The following is an 18,121-nucleotide window of genomic DNA, read 5'->3' as shown; positions in this document are numbered from 1 at the left end:
TGATTGTGTGGTGATCCGATGTGGTCCTGGCATTTTGCACAGTCCAATTGGTCACATGAGCCATGTTTCTTGTGGTTAGCGTGATGTCTATGGTTGATTCCTATAGTGTGTTGCATTATGTTGGTAGATTGAAGGGTTGATTCTTTACAGTGAAGATAGAATTTGCTTGGAACTCTTCAAGCCTCTGTCCATTCCTGGTACCTCAGTCCGCCATCGGAGGTGCCATCCAGCGTGTTGAGGATTGACGTTACCACTGTGCTACACGCAAAAAAGTCCATGGCAGCCTTTCCACTGTTTTCAGTCAATCATCTCGCACAAGGCAGGAAACACTAGGTTCACCATGACCATCAATGAGGTGTGAGTGCTGCCAATTGGCTCGGCAACCACTGTTCTGTTCACTATCCGTCCACTCTTGAAAACTAACTATAGCACTGCATAAACAGTCCACAAGATTTGCATTACTGCTGTCCTTCAACTGGTCCCCAACAATCATCACTTTTTAGGAGTCCAGCAGATCACGGCCCTTGCCCATGATGATAAAGTACAGGCAACCCCCATATAAAAACTGGATGCAGGGAATAACTTTGATATTATATACTTGGATCTTAGAAAGGCTTTTGATACTGTTGCACATGGAAGACTGCTACACAAATTGGAGGCAAATTGCTGCTATGGATAAAGGGGTGGTTGAGGGGGAGAAGACAGAGAGTGGTAATCAATGGACACTGCTCATCGTGGACTGATGTTATTAGTGGAGTCCCTCAGGGCTCAGTGTTGGGTCAATTATTGTTTTCTGTATTTATAAATGATATTGATGATGGTATATCAAGCTTAATGTCCAAGTTTGCAGATGATACAAAGGTTGGCAGGGTTGTCAAGGACACTACTGACACTATGCTGCTGCAACAGGATCTGGAAAGGTTGAGCAGATGGGCTGAGAGGTGGCAAATGCAGTTTAACATTGACAAATGTAAAGTACTACACATGGGAAACAGCAACCCCAGAGCAACGTATCAACTCTGTGGTACTACACTGACAGTGGTAGAGAATGAAAGGGACTTGGGGGTGGTTGTGCAGGCAGATATGAAGTTCTCTGAGCTGTGCAGACGGGCTGCAAGAGTAGCTCATGGAGTATTGTCAATGATATACAAGAATTTTTCTAGCAGGGATAAGGAGGTGATTATTCCATTGTATAAGGCAATGGTCAGGCCACACCTAGAGTACTGTATACAGGTCTGGAGGCCTCATTTCAAGAAGGATGTAGAGCTGCTGGAACGAGTACAGAGAAGGGCAACAAGATTAGTGAATGGAACAAAGGGGTGCTCTTACGAAGATAGGCTTATGTTTTGCAAATTACAGTGTCTGGAGACTAGGCACCAGCGAGGTGATCTGATAGAGGTGTATAAAGCCTTGAATGGTTTAAGCATGCTCAATGCTGATGGGATTCTTCCTCTAGCTCAGAAAAATCACCTGAGAGGGCATAAATTCAAATTGAGGAAAGACAGATGTAGGATAGACGTGCGTGCAGAAATTTGCCTTTAGCCAGCGGGTGGTTGGTTGGTGGAACAGACTTCCATCCCTTGTGGTGGAGGTTGATAGCCTAAATAAGTTTAAGGCTCAGCTGGACAGGTATTTTGAACGAACAGAGGGGTGAAGTTGAAGTGGGTTTTTTTTTTTTTTTTTGGCTGATGCTGCATAAGCTTGCTTTCTTGCATCAAATGCCTCTACTAATGCTAATGCTAATAACACGGTAATTCTGCAACACGGTTTCACTCTAACACGATTGATAAATTGTGGCAATTCTCACGCAGCACGGTTAGTGAATTTCAATAAACCTCGCATAATAGGGTATTTTTGCGAGGGCGACACCTACTATTATTATGTTGGATGTAATTTTTCAACATTTCCACTCTTTGAATCCCGACTGTTGACTCGCTAGTCAAAAAAAAAAAAAAAAAAAAAAAAAAAACCTCGAGAAATACCTGTATTTTATTTTGTTGGGAAATCCCTGTGTTAAATTCTGTGCTATTGAACTTGTGAAAAATTCTAGATTTCAAACTTTTATTGGATAGCACACCAGGCCATCCAAAAGATTTAAGTCATCCAAGTTGTACTTGGTTAATACAACTCTTTCAATTCAGCCATTAGATCAAGGCATTATATTCGCCTTCAAAACTCATTGCATCAGAAAATCGTTACGATGGATTTTGGAAAAAATTGATTCCGAGTCTATTGAAGTAATGGAGGCATGGAAACATTTTTCAATTGTGGAGACTGTATCAGAATCATAGCTTTATCGCTGATAGAAGTAAAACCGTCAACGTTAAATGCGTGTGGAAAAATTTATGGCTAGAATCAGTTCATTCAGGAAATATGGCCGAACCGACAGAAAACGAATCGGTGCGATAGTAGAACTTGCTACATCGGTAGGAAGGGAAAGTTTTGATGATATGACTATTGAAGCCCTCGTGGGTAGCACAGTTGATAGAATTGCCCTCCTCCTCACACTGGGTGGAAAAGAGCTGAGTTCGAATCCCATCGATGACGTGAGGAATTTTTATGGGTTTTTTTTCACAATGTGGTTGAGTTAGTCGGGCTCAGGCGAGAGTAGCATGGTTTTTTCTCCCGGAATCTCGGGTTTTTCGTCCAGCAAAACAGAAAATTGACCTCAGGGCAAACGCAATTTATAGACAATACATGCAGAGTAACATGGCCTTAATCGCCTATTCTCCTAAAAAATTAAAAAAATAATATATATGATTACTGAAGACGTTCAAGAATTGCTGGTAGAAAAAGAGGCTGGCAAAGTGGATTTAGTGGAATTGGCATCGGAAGTAAAACCAAATCAATTCAGAGGATGATAGCGCAGATGAAAATTCTAAACTTCCAAATTTTACACTAAAAAGCATACGGGAAGGCATAAAGTTAGCCGAGCAATTAGAATCATTTTTTGAATGCAGCTTCTTGAATGAAAGGAGCCCAAAGTTCAAAAGGGAGCTTCAAAAATGCTTAGTTCCATACGATGAAAATCACAGATTTATCAAGCAAAAACAAACCCAGATTACTGATTTTTTAAAGAGAGCAGAAGATAGATGAAATCTAGAATGGTGTGTTTTTGTTAACTTTTGGAACATAACCCCCCCCCCCCTTTTGTACTTTTACTTAATCCCGTATAACACGGTTTCACACAACACGACATTTTATAGGAACCTAACTACCCTGTTATACGAGGGTAACCTGTATTTCGTATGGAGTGCACGTTCGAACCGATGAGACTCTGAGAACCGAGACTGGTGCAGAATAAGCCTCAGCCAAAAAAAAAAAAAAAAAAAAAACATTCTGAATTACCCTGAGAGAGAGAGAGGTTTTATTGGTTCTCATCGCGACACTTGTGCCACCGGACGGGGAGGAAGGTCATAATCACAGAGAAGTAAGATATGTTACTGCTGTCTGGTCGTAATGTTTTGACTGGACAGTGAGTATTCTTTTAAATAATGTGCGAAATACTCAACATGGGTATCGAAACATTTCACTTCGAGATTTAGTTGGGATGTGACTGATCTTATGTATAGTTTGTTGCATTATAGTTCAAGTCTGGATGTCCGTCCATCGGGGAGGCTGGTTAGAAGTTGATGGGGTTCTAGGAAGTATGCCAATTTCTTGCGTTATCTTTTTGTCATATAAAAGTGAGCGAAATTAAAGTAACTTATGTTGAAGTCAGTTCAGGTTGTTTAACTTATAATCGCAGCAGCAAAAATGGTTAAACACCTTTTTTTTTTTTAAATTTAAGTTAATGTTATAACTTGGTAGCTCGGTAAGAAGTCATGTATTTTGTCAACTTGTAATGGGATTTCCTCACATCTGAAGAGTTCCAATACTAGCCCACACCAGCTGAAGGCGACACTCAAAAGCCAACCATTTGAACAGTTAGGTTTATTTTATAAATTATTCTTTCAAATTATTTATCAGTTTGTAATCAGTTATGTCAGCTTAGGATATTTCATCAGATTTAAATATCAATTTTAATATTCATCTTTTAATTCTTATCACATATTAAACCACATCGTTTAAGAGTCTCACGTAGTATAAGGTCCACAATTTCATTTATTTTGCCAGTTACAGAATTGGACCAGGTTATACCTATTGTGTGCTCAAAAACAAAATGTGATGATTTTGTGGTGTTTCCCTGCTATGATATTCTACTGACACTTCAACAATTCTAATGTTTAGTGATTATTATATATGGGAATACTGCAAATATTCTGCCTTATGCATTTCCCAGAAATGGATACAATTTATTGATTTGTACCAAATCAGTAGTCCCCATCTTTTAGTCCTAGAACCCCATTAACTTTTGCAGTTTGATAGTCATGTAATACAAAACAAGAAAATTTCCAGAGAGAAGAGCTCAATAATAAACACACAAACATTTAATATTAACAAAAACAGCTGAACTCCAGATTTATGGATACACTGTGTTGCAGGCATGGCTAAATTCAGGACAGATTCAAGCAAAAGAAGTGGGTTTTTTAATAGATTCATTTTTGGCCAGTGAAAAAAGATTAGGTTAGTTTATGCCAGTAATTTGAGACAGATTCAAGCAAAAGAAGCCACTTCCTTCTGTGGTGTATAACCACAAAAATATTTAATAACAGGAAGTTAATGCAATACTAATACTGTTCGGAAATGGGTTGACCCTGCAACATTTACTGGAAAAATAATTATAGTTTAATTTATCCCATCATTTTCAGGATATATATATTTTTTTTTTTTTTTTGATTTGGTAGTTGTTGGCGCATCGGCTTCTGTGGCCATATTGCACCTCCCAAGGTTTTTGGGGTACTTTGATCCAAGCCCGAGGCGGGAATCGAACCCGCGACCTTTGAGTTGCCGGGCAGGTACTTTACCCACTCGGCTAGCCCGGTCGGCTTCAGGATATATATTATTGTCTCTGCTATGTAATGAATATATTTTCATTCGTTTTTTGTAGTTAATAATTTTTGTACGTTAATCTTTTTAAGTGTTTTATACAATAAAAATATTAATATTGTTGATAATACTGATTTTAATTTAAAGCTATATTGCTTTATCACTGATATGTGAAAGAGTTAAGGCAAATTTTCTTAATGTATCAGTTTTTTTTTTTTTTTTTTTTTGGGTTGGGTGCACAAACACTGTGGGTCTGGTTCCAATTATAGATCAACTGCAAGTCTCGATATCATCATTAATGGACCTACAGGACATTAACTAAAAGTTCTTTTCTCAAGGATATTAACAAGAAATTCTTAATAGTAAGTACTAATTAGAGTGCTTACATCAACCAGATCACTAAATAGAGCTGCATGTTTGATTGGCTATTAAACAGATAATTTGTTTATTTTAGTGTGTTTGATTGTTTGATAAAGATCACTTGGTTTATTTGAATATTATAGGGTGGGTATGAAAAATTACTTTATCAGTGAATAAGTAGGTTTTTTGAAAAGCTGAATTTTATAGATAAGCAGAAAGTTTAAAATCAAAGTTTAAAAAGTTATGTAACACTTAACTTTCAAAGTGAAAGTTTGTGACCATTTTGGGGATGGATTCATTTTAACCTGCTACAAGCTTTTAAAGACTCGTAGATTCTTGAGGCCGTTTTCACTTTTCCAGTGGTTATTTTCTTCTGTTTCAATTGTGCATTGTTGTCTGCTGTAATTTCCTAGGCAGCTGATTGAGAAGAGCTTTCCTTTGATGGGTCTATTTAAAGAAATTTTAAATTTATTAATTAGTCTCCTGTTATTATTAAAAAAAGCTTCCCGAACTTATTGATATGTATGGTTCTTAACTAGTATAGGTCTTGAGTGAAAGGATAGCTGCAGTTAGTGCCAGTGTGCAGTGTAAGCATTTGTGGGCATTATTATTATTATCAGCCATATGGTGCAAGGAAGCCTGAGGCTTATGCTGCACCAGCCAAAAAAAAAAAAAAAAAAAAAAAATTTCTGAATTACCCCAGAGAGAGAGAGAGAGACAGTCAGTCAAAAGTAGAAGGGAATCACCAAGAAAGAGAAGAATGATGATATCCAGCTCAGAACTCTGGGTGTGCCAACCCCATGTTCATCAGATGTAAGCCCCTGGGAGCAATGTAACCCTTGATCAGATTATCAGCAGTGATAATGCAAGCATTAGGAATTCGCAGATAAAGGAATCACTAAATGACTGTGATCACGGTGTACTGATGAACATCTGATGAGTATGGGCTTGGCACACCCAGGGTCCTAAGCTGGATATCATCATTCTTATCTTTCTTGGTGGATTCCCTTCTACACACACACACACCACACTCTCTCTCTCTCTCTCTCTCTCTCTCTCTCTCTCTCTCTCTCTCTCTCTCTCTCTCTCTCAGGGTAACTTGGAAATTTCTTTTAGCTGGTGCAGCATAAGCCTCAGGCTTCCTTTCACTATATGGCTAGTAATAATGAATAATGTGTGATTTACTTAAAGATGTAACTATGATCAAGGATAAAGGGGAAAGGTTTTTGTTTTCGTAAAGGTTGACTACAGAAGTCTCAGACAGTTTTTAAATTCTATAGAGTGGGACCAACTGATGATGTTACCAATGGCGAATTCTAAATGGGAAGCCTTCAGGGACTTAATCTTGGAGGCTACTAGGCTTTTCATACCAGCTAAGAAATACTGTTCAAGGTTCAGGCCTAAATGGATGTCGGATGAATTAACGAGGCTCGTGGCAGAGAAGAAAAATGCATGGGATGCATATAAATTATCAAGCAACACAGAAGCCTACAAGAGATATAAACTAGTCTGTAATCAAGTCACAAAGGAGGTTAGGCAGGTGAAGGCAGATTACTAGAAATCTCTGTCAAAGGAAAACAGCAAAGAGTTCTTTACTTATGTAAACTCTAGAAGGAAGGGCATGAATCTGATTGGTCCACTAACATAGATGTTCGACTATTGATGATCCTGCTCAAGTAGCTTATAAACTGAGTGAGTATTTTGCATCTACATTCACACATGAGGAGTTATTCAAAGAGGGGAATGCTAGAAGTTTATCAAATTCTAACAGGGAGCTAAGTGATTTTGTGATAACTGAGAGCAAAGTGGAAGAGAAGAGAAATTGTTGAAGTTAAACATAAAAAAAGGCACCTCGAGCAGATGGGATCTATCCAATTATAATGAAGGATGCAGCAAAGGAAGTCAGCAAACCCTTAGCCATAATTATGAGAGCATCTTTAGAGTCAGGGGAGGTCCCCATGGGCTGGAGATGTGCAAATGTATCCCCAATTCACAAAGGCTGTTTCAAAGGGTCACACAAATAATTATAGACCTGTTAGTTTAACTTCTGTTCCTGGGAAAATAATGGAGTCACTGGTTAAAGAGGTGATACAGGATCACCTAGACAAGACAGCAGCAATAGTTCAGACACAGCATGGGTTTGTTAAGGGGAAGTCTTGTCTGACCAATTTAATTGGATATTACGATCTGGTCACAAAGGAACTGGATGCTAAAAATAATTTTGATATCATATATTTGGATATCAGGAAAGCTTTTGATACTGTTGCACATGGAAGACTGCTGTACAAATTAGCGGTATGGCATTAAGGGCAAGTTAAATTAAATTAAATTAAATTAAATTTTCTTTTATACTCTGCGACCACCAAACGGTCAGGAGAGTTCACAAGATGACAGAATACAAGAAACAGCACCGTATTCAGCAGTCACGGGCTTGAACCCCGGTCACTCAAGGCACGTGTACTTATGCACTCGCGTGCCTGACCACTAGGCTACGGCGACCTTACTGCAATGGATAAAGGGATGGTTGAGTGGGAGACTTCAGAGAGTGGTAATAAATGGACACTGGTCTACATGGACTAATGTAATTAGCAGAGTCCCCCAGGGTTTGGTACTGGGCCCATTGTTGTTTTGTGTATTTATCAATGATATCGATGAAGGTATATCAGGCTTAATGTCCAAGTTAGCAGATGATACAAAAGTTGGAAGGGTTGTTAATGATACTAAAGACAGTATGTCACCGCAACAGGATCTAGAAAAGTTAGCCAGATGGGGTGAGAAGTGGCAACTGAAGTTTAATATTGACAAATGCAAAGTACCCAAGAGTAACTCAAGAGAAACATACCAACTCTGTGGTACTACACTCAGGGGAGTCGAGAATGAAAATGACCTGGGGGTAATTGTGCAGTCTGATAGGAAGTTCTCAGAGCAGTGCAGATGGGCTTCTAGAGCAGGTCATAGAGTTTTGCCAATGATATAAAGGAGGTGATTATCCCTTTGTATAAGGCAATGGTTAGGCCACACCTTAAATACTGTATACATGTCTGGAGGCCTCATTTTAGGAAGGACGTAGAGTTGCTAGAACGAGTACGGAGAAGGGCAACAAGATTGGTGAGAGGAACAAAGGGGTGCGCTTATGAAGAAAGGCTTAAGTTCTGCAAGTTGCAGCATCTAGAGACTCTGCTAATGCTAACCTATAGGCACATGTGAGGTGTTCTGATCGAGGAGTATAGGGCCTTGAATGGTTTGAGCAGGCTCAATGCTGATGGAATACTTATGCTTGCTCAGACTAAGAACCTGAGGGGGCATCAATTCAAATTGAGAAAAGACAGTTGTAGAATAGCTGTGCAGAAGTTTGCATTTAGCCAATGGGTAGTTGATTGCTGGAACAGACTTCCAGCTGTTGTTGTGGAAGTTGATAGCTTAAATAAATTTAAGACTGAACTAGACAAACATTTGGAGTGACCGGATGGGTGAAATGGGAAGGGTTTTTTTTTTTGGCTGATGCTGTATAAGCTTTCTTTCTTGCATCATATGCCTCTGCTAATGCTAACCTAGATACCTACATATACTTTATATATCATATACCTTAACAGGTGTTGCTCCACTCTGTGGATGAAGGTTTAATTCTACTGGCATTGATTGGGTCCTTTATCTTCATCCTTCTAGGTGTTACATTATGGTTCCAACATCTTAAGAGAAATGAAAATTGCCAATATTCTTTTTGAAAACGAGCAGTGGTGGTTAAGCTCTTTGATAATTTTTGTAATGTTATACCTGTACAAGCAGAGGCAGACTGAATCAAAAATTCTTACTGGGGGAAACTTGGCCTCTGACCTCCAGCCCAGTGGAGTTTCCCTGGTAAGTCTTATGGCCAGTCCACCTCTGTGTACAAGCATTATGTGATCATTTAAAGGCATATTTGTACGCAGATACCGGAATAAAAAAAAAGGTAAACTGCAGCCATTACCATACCACTGCAGGATGGAAGCCTCCTCAACAATTCATGTTGAGGGAAATGCACTACAATCTGCCATGTTGGTCCAGTGCAGGTTGGCAGATTGACCGTATTTAGCAGTCAGGGGCTTGAACCCCTGTCTTCTCAAAGAGCATGTGCTACTGCACTCTCGCTCCTGACCACTTAGTAGCACAGAAAAACACTTCACTTTGCAATGAGGATGCATTTAATTGATTTTAATTACAAAGACACAAATCCTAAATTTAAACTAGAAATACACAGTTAAACCTGTCAATCCCTCTCTCTGGGTCTTAATAGTTATCACTTTCTAATTAGAAGATATTGCATACCCTATTTATAGTGGAAGTTTCTGAGAGGAGAATGATGTGCTTGTTGATTATAATATGGTTTACATTGTTACATATCCAAAATTTTAGTTTTACTCTTGTTATCCATTGGTTTTTCCTAGGTTGATAGGGGCACTCAAGTAATCAGTGAAATTTAGATAACTGAAACAGCCTAATTCCTGTATGTGCTGGTTATTAAAGCTTTTACTGTATACCCTTTTGAAAGTAGTTGCATCAATGTTTTGCAAAAACCAGCTCATCAAAACACTGTGTTCATGAATGAGCTGAGATTGAACCCTGTTGTACTCTGTCATCTGGGATGGAGTGAAAATTTACTGGAAAACATTAAGCACACTTACAAAATAACGTAAAACAAAAAGTATTCTGGGATCTTCCCCCTCCCCCACATCATGACAACTCAACTCTCCAGTCTCAGGAATGTACATTTCAATGATGTGGCATTCTGTTCTATTCTCTTCAAAACACCTAGAGTACACTTAAATCTGCAACAGCCTGGAATCCTAATGGTTGACAAGACTCAGAAAAGATGTGGTTTCAAGACATCTTTTCAAATTCAAGTAAATTCCAATTGTAGAACAAGGAAAAAAGCCATCCCAATTGTAGAACAAGGGGAAAAAAATTCCAATTGTAGAACAAGGAAAACAGCCATCCCCTGAATGACTCCATGTTTTTGACAATAATGACAGAAATCAACCTTCAGCACATTCTTCTTTCTCTTCTCTTCACTTCTCTGTCTGCTTATTTCATATCCTTCATTTTTATCCCCCTGGCACAAACTCTCAGGTACCATCTAACTCACCCCCCTTCCATAAATTTCATAGTCAACACAGATGAAACTGAAAAAGACCATCTGCTGCTATGCATAACAGCCAGAGGAACAATCAGCACAAAAAAAAAAAAAAATAAAATAAATTCTCTTTACCCCCAATATAAAAGGATGCTTGACCAATATCTGGTATCTCTGGGCATTTTAGTCAAATATCTTTCCAGTGTCAACATATGCATAAGTTAACCATTGGCATGGTTAACATATGGTTGGTTGGTTATTTGGTTTTTAGGAGCATTAGCAACTAAGGCCATATTGCTCCAGGATATGCGGTGGTCATTCCCTGACCTTTCCGCATCCTCCGTATTTGGTGGTGACGGGTTCAAACCCCGGTCTAATCAAGAAGCGTGTGCTACGCACTGCTGCTCCTTCCCACCTGGCTACAGAGGCGCAGGTTAACGTATGTAATTATTATAAATATACAGAGCAGTGTCTTCTGAATTAATGACTGTTAGCCAATGATGAAAACTTGAAGAAGAATTGTTTCATGTATTTGGTTGTTTATTTCTAATGAGACAAATGCATTCTGCATCACCTTATACAGCAAAGGTTTTTTTTTTTTTTTCTGTCATCCATTTGGTACCTTCATACAGGTGTGGCCCATAAATAACTATCAGAAAAATATTTAACAAACATTCTTTTATTTTGTGTTACTAGATACAAATGAGGAACATCCTGCTCTTTAGGTAATAGCAATTAGTAAGGAGTGAAAACATCCAATGTCTTCAACTTGTTTTTCATGCAAAACAAAAAGCTAACCATGAATATATACAATCTACTACTAATGCCTTAGTTGATTTGGTGCATAAACAAACATGGCTTCAATGCAAATAAATAAATTCTTCTAGGTGTTACATTGTGGTTCGAAGATCTTAAGGCTTTGGGTGTTGGGAAACATGTTGTGAAAGATTTCTTTTAACAACCAACAGAGCCTGAGGGTCTAGGTAATTCACATTTCTACTGTGGGCCCTATTATGAATCCTGATAGAGGGACCCTGCATCCACCCTATTATGGAATCTACCATCTTGCAATGTGACAAGTGCTGCTGTGTACCTTGCAGATGCCATTCCATGTTGCCATTAACTGTTTTTTTTTATGAACACAAATTCAACTCTCTGCATCCAATCATTACTACCCTCAGACAACCATGTATTACATTGAACCCTTTGCTGTTTATACTACTATGTGTTGTACGTTCTTTTAAGTTGATAAAGGGGCACTCCATTTTAGCACCTTTATTCAACAATCTTATGAGTTTTATCTATATTTTATTTATATTTTCCTTTATTCTATTTAGTTTTATTCTTATCTATGTAAATATTATATTTATTTAAAATTTTGATTTAATTCTTGTGTTTGTGCCAAGAAATCTTCCAAATAAATATGTACTTAATATAGAGAATACAGCTGAACCAGTGAAAGTAATAGCTAAAATAAATTTTAATATACTATTTAGCTACTGCTTTCACTGGTTCAGCTGTATTCTCTATGTTAAGTTATGGAATCCAGTGCAGCAGTGCCACAGGCCCATTCTCATAAATATGTACACTACACATTTTTATAAGATAAATAAACATTTGGGATGTATTTCAGCCTTTATTGTTTTAGCATTTTGCTCTTTAAAACCACTATGTTCACCCAGTGGTGATTAAAGTACTGCTTAAGAAAAGCTCTGTTAAAATTCCAGGAATTGCCATTGAACAAAAAAAAAAAAAAAAAAAAACTACAACTAGCACCTCGTGACACACCTACTTAAGGCCTGAATCTATTCAAAATGTATCTCAGTGTATTCAGAAACCCAGAACTTTGCAGGAATTATTGAGTGATGTAAATCACAAAATTTGTGATTTCTTTCCCCAAGGGTTTAATTATTTTTTAAATGTGTTGTACTCCTTTATTTGCTGTGTGCAATGTACTTTGCATTTTTCCTTTAGCAGACTAATTTCTTTATTTAATGAAAGTTGCTTTTAACAAATATCTCATCAGTTTCATTAAAAAAATGTATTATATTTAAGTAGGCATTGCTTTCAAGTTTTTTACATATATTTTTCGTAAATAATTGAATGCAAAACCTTTTGATATTTGAATTTTGTTATTTCTTTGCAAAATGATTCAGTATTTAGTTAATTTTCTTCATTTTGTTTCTAGACAGTGAAGAACTTTAGCAGTAATGACTTCTAATGATGTTAAAATCACACCTAGAAATAAAATTAATATTTTAGTTGGATGTACTGGTAGTGTTGCAGCAATTAAGCTTCCTCTTTTGGTCCAACAGTTAAAAGAAATTGTCATATGCAGTCTTCCAGCTGAAGTAAAAGTTGTGGTAACACAACATGCCCTTCACTTTTTTCCTTTGGAAGAAGTTCAGTCCATTGTTTCAGTGTACGAAGATAAAGACGAGTGGCAGTGTTGGAAGCAAATAAGTGACCCAGTTTTACATATTGAACTTAGGCGTTGGGCTGATATATTTATTATAGCTCCATTAGATGCAAATACTCTTGCAAAGATGGCAAATGGCTTATGTGATAATCTCTTGACTTCTATTGTGAGAGCATGGGATATTCAAAAACCTCTTCTCTTTTGTCCAGCTATGAACACCCTAATGTGGAATCACCCACTTACAGAAGAACATATAGAAAAACTCAAAGCATTTCATTATATAGAAATTCCCTGTGTTATAAAGAAACTAGCTTGTGGTGACTATGGTAATGGTGCAATGGCTGAAGTTTCAACTATAGTAAGAAGAGTGGTTGGAGAACTGGACTCTTATTTATCCAAGGAGATTAAATGAAATACTAATAGTAAATAGTTTTATTTTTTAGTCCAAGAAAATGTTCTGTGTGACATTCACATTGGAGAATCATTAATTTATATGTATACTGGGTGGTTAAAATTAAAGTATACCACTTTGGCTGCCTGGGTTCCAAAAAATGATGCTAGGGTGCATTTGGCACTGCACCATGCATGCAACCACACATACTGACACAGTGCAATTTATTTGATCAGGTTAATATCATATGAGGAAGCTAAAATTTCCCTCATAACAGCTATTTGTATGTCTGGTCCCTAACACAATAGATGCATTCTTGAAAAATTTTGTTTAAGTTGAAATCATGTTGGTCAGACAACAATTTTCCATAAGAAATAACACAAATGGGTGAGAGAAATGCATTCGTCTTAACCTGATCAACATATTTTTAATTTATCTATTATTATGACTATAGTTTGATTAATGCTTGCTTTGCTCCCTTTAAGATGAAATAAAATGATTCTTCATTATTTCATCATGTGACGGGCATTTCATTTGTGTTATGATCCTCTTTAATTATTTTATAAATATTATTGCTAATTGCTCATCATTACAAGCTCCACTTAAAATAAACTGATGAATTATACAGTCAACAAGGTCCACAATAAGATATTGTTTTTCTGGCAGATGAAAATGTTAAATACTTTCATATTGGTGCCAAATGGCAATAATAATGATTTTGCTGCTTCGTGGAACAATGATCAGTGTAAAATTGTTAATGTTAAAAACAGTGATGACTGGCTGAAATAAAAAAATAAACCTTTGGGTTGCTCAGTATTCAAAACATAAAAATTTGGGAATATTTGCACGAAAAAAGTTCTACGAGCAAAACCATAGCACAAGTGCAACATATTTCCGAACTTTAATACCAAGGAGTGATTCAAGTCTAGTTTTAGAAAAAAAAAAAAGTAAAAAATTTGAACATAAGAAGAGTGATGCTCATATTAGAGCATAGGAAGTATTGATAGTCTGATAAGAATGAAAGCCACACCTAAATTGATAACGTGCATGTTCCTGTTTGTCATATGCATGTTAACTACCCTCTGTTTTATTACCCTGATGAGTGTTATGTTTCATAAAATTTTCTATTTCAAGCACTGTTCAAGGCTATGTCTTTCACCTCCATCCTACCCAGAATCTGCAGAGAAGTTTGTGCATTAAGTCGTATGGCATTAACTAGAGCAGCATATGGATATTGTTTGTAAGGAAAACATTGTAGGATGGATCAGAGCATTTTGCAAACTGTTACCAATTTTTTACAATACTGTTCTGGTATTAGCAAAGCAGAATTGTGATAAACCACAGCAGTAGTTATTTTGTTAACCAGTTTTTGCTTGTTGACAAAAAAAAAAAAAAAAGAAAGAAAGTAATAAGGTGAATAGTTGATTGTGAGAAAAACATGAGTTTGTGAAGAAAGTGATATACTATTTGTATGTAGCACACATGAGCGATTGCCATTGTAGTTTTTCCCTAATCTCGCAGCACACAGTGTGGGAAGTACTAGTCCAGACAGTCTGTTCAAAATTTCAAATCTTCGATAATTCATAACATCTTCAGGCAGCCAAAATGACACACATTAATTGAAACTGCCCTGAACTTCCTCATTCTAATGTGGACTCTTTTAAACTCTCCCTTTCTTATCTCAGATAATCTTAGTTAACTGGTTTTATTTGTATTTATCAGGTTAATTCATAACTTAAAATTCAAATTCTCCTCTCATGGTGAATGACACTCAAAATGACAATCAGATGATAATTAAAACAGTTCAATAGTTTTGAAATATGGATTTGGTGATTCTTATTTAGCTCATTCTATTTGTATAATTAATTGTTTTCTTGTATAATAACAAAAATAAATATTTAAATTTTTTTTGCAGTTTTGACCTTATCTTCCAATGTACTCGCAGAAACACATTCTATATTACTCTATCTTGAAATATATTAAAATAATTTTACACAAAATTAAAACACTCCTGTCCCAGCAGTAGGATAGTGGAATTGTTCTATTCCTTTTTATATTTATTTATTTTTATTTTACTATTTATTTATTTATTTTTATTTTATTATTTTTAAAATTATTTTTAATTATCTTATTATTTATTTTATTATTTATATTTTATTTATTTATATTAAATATAATTTATTTATTTTTATTTGTACTATTCTCAACTACATAAAACGACTTCCATTTCACAGGCCTAGAATAGGTCTTTGAAATGGAAGTCTTTATGTAATTGGCCATAATGTCTATGTGTCTGCAATTCTGCCCAGACACGATAGGAGGGATTATATGTTAAGAGCCTTGTGGATTAACTCAAGACTTGAAGGAATCTGCAAGGCTTTAGGGGGTAAATTTCTATCAGCATGGCCCACACTTGTAGGTAGAAGGAATTTGTTTTGTAAAGACGGGATACACTTAAACAAAGGTGGTGCAAAAGTTTTTGCCAGTATTATTGAGGATACCTTAAAGGCTCAGGGAAACTGCTAGTTAGGGGGGATGTGGGTAATACTGACACGCGTTTATCTGATAATATTGGTCAATGTAACTCTTGCACATACCTTAAGAGTTCTTATCTGTTACCCCAACTGGACGTATTATCTAGATGTTCTGGGGGCAAAGACGTTTCACGTGAGCAGGTAGCTAATATCAGGGAAGAGAGCCTAAAAAACTTCAAGGGTTGTGTTAGGGTTGTTAAATATACAAGAACAGTAAATCTTAATTGTTTATACAGTAACGTTAGAAGTGTCGTCAATAAAATGAGCGAATTCGAACTGCTGGTTAAAACAAGTAACGCGGACATAATAGGGCTTACGGAGACGTGGTGCCACCCGGAAATTGGGGATGATGAGTTTCAGTACGGCTTGTATAATGTATTTAGGAAGGATAGGTTAGATAGAAGGGGTGGTGGGGTAATGCTTCTTATCAGAAGCAGCCTGAGTGCGACGATAGCTTTCCCAGATTCAGACATTTCACATGCTAGTATAGAGTCTGTATGGTGTGAGATAGTTGGAAACAAAGGTACAATGCGAGTAGGCGTAATCTACAGACCAGGTGATTGTGAAGACTATGACAAAAGCCTCTACATGCAAATGGAATGGGCAAGTAAGCGTCAATGCCTTATTATGGGTGATTTCAATTTGCCTCTAATTGATTGGAGTAAATGGGAAGGAAACTCGACATGGGGAACAAAATTTTTAAATCAACTAGATGACTGTTATTTGCATCAACATGTCAGGGAGAGTACTAGAGAAAAGAATATCCTAGACCTCATCATCACACATGAATCAGATGACATAACAGGGCTGACAGTAGAGGAACCAGTAGCAGGAAGTGATCACGGAGTTCTACGGTGGATGACGAGAGAGGTAGCAGAAGTAAAAGGCAAAGGAATGGGTTTTAATTTCAGAAAAGGAAATTACGATGCCTTAAGGTACTACATGGCCTCTATTAACTGGGTAGATATCGCGCAGAGAATGAATACAATTGAACTGTGGTACGCTTTTAAAACATTAATCACAGATGCCTTGAATGCGTATATACCATTAAAAAAATACTCCACGAGAAGGGTTCCAAGTTGGATGAATAGTGAAGTTGCCACATTACTTGAGCAGAAAAAGGTGGCATGGAAACGTTACAGAGCAATAAAACGTACTGAAGCCTATAACAGCTACAAGGTGATGTGTAATAGAGCCACAGAAAAGGTTCGACAGGCAAAGGCAGTTTATGAGAAATCACTAGCAAACAGAGCAAAGAGGGGGGATAAAGAATTCTTCACATATATAAATGCCAAGAATAGCAGGACAAACCAGATCGGACCTTTACGTAAGGGAAAGGGGATAGTAATAAATACACCAGCTGCCGTTGCAGATGAACTCAACAGTTATTTTGCATCGATATTTACAAATGAAAAGCCTTTTGTGGCAATGGGAAATTGTGGGAGCGAAGTTAAAAAATATGTAATTAATGATATTGAAATTTCGCAAGATTATTTAATGAAAAAACTTTCAAGCCTACAGACTAGTAAGGCTCTTGGAGTTGATGGAATATACCCTATAATCTTGAGAGAGGCGGCAAGCGAGTGCATTGAACCACTGAGGCTGGTTATGCGAGCATCACTAGACTCTGGGGAGATTCCCTTGGATTGGAAAAGTGCAAATGTATCTCCCATACATAAGGGTGGCTCTAAAAGTGAAGTGGGAAGTTATCGACCTGTCAGTCTGACTTCAGTAGTAGGGAAAATCATGGAGGCATTGATCAAGGGTGGAATTCAGGATCATTTGGATAGAATTGAAATTCTCAAGGATACTCAGCATGGTTTTGTAAAGGGAAAATCATGTTTAACAAATCTGGTTCGCTATTTCGAAAGGGTCACTCACGAGCTGGATTTAGGAAATAATTTCGACATTGTTTATTTAGATTTCAGCAAAGCTTTTGACTCAGTCCCACATGAGCGGTTGCTTTATAAGCTGGAACAGGTTGGAATCACTGGGAAAATCCTTAGATGGATAGAAGGATGGCTTCAGGGCAGGAGGCAGAGGGTTGTGATAAATGGCTATTCCTCAGATTGGGTTGATGTAAGAAGTGGGGTTCCCCAAGGATCAGTATTAGGACCATTGTTGTTTTTAATTTTCATAAACGACATTGATGAAGGGATAGAGGGCGTGATGTCTAAATTTGCAGATGATGTTAAAATTGGTAGAGTAGTTAATGATCACTGTCAAGCTGAGCTTCTTCAGAGAGACCTAGATAGACTTCAAGAATGGTCAGAAAAATGGCAGCTGTGCTTTAATCCAACAAAGTGTAAGGTATTACACCTGGGAAACAGTAATCCCAAAATAACTTATTCACTTGGTGGAGTTCAACTAAACCCAGT

General features: G+C 37.1%; 1 protein-coding gene across 1 annotated transcript; it reads left to right on the top strand.

Moving 5' to 3' along the window:
• The first annotated feature begins 3,461 nt into the window (after window positions 1-3,461).
• On the top strand, window positions 3,462-14,974 carry LOC150088836 (phosphopantothenoylcysteine decarboxylase-like). Its single transcript, XM_090370935.1, has 2 exons — window positions 3,462-3,647; window positions 12,588-14,974. Exon 2 carries the CDS (start codon window positions 12,610-12,612, stop codon window positions 13,228-13,230), a length of 621 nt encoding a protein of 206 aa, XP_090227061.1. The 5' UTR covers window positions 3,462-3,647; window positions 12,588-12,609; the 3' UTR covers window positions 13,231-14,974.
• The last annotated feature ends 3,147 nt before the right edge of the window (window positions 14,975-18,121 follow it).

Source organism: Mastigoproctus giganteus, chromosome 3 (assembly GCF_048544385.1).
Source record: "Mastigoproctus giganteus isolate SK-2022 chromosome 3, ASM4854438v1, whole genome shotgun sequence".
Lineage (NCBI taxonomy): Eukaryota > Metazoa > Arthropoda > Arachnida > Uropygi > Thelyphonidae > Mastigoproctus > Mastigoproctus giganteus.
This window is presented reverse-complemented; position numbering and strand designations above follow the sequence as displayed.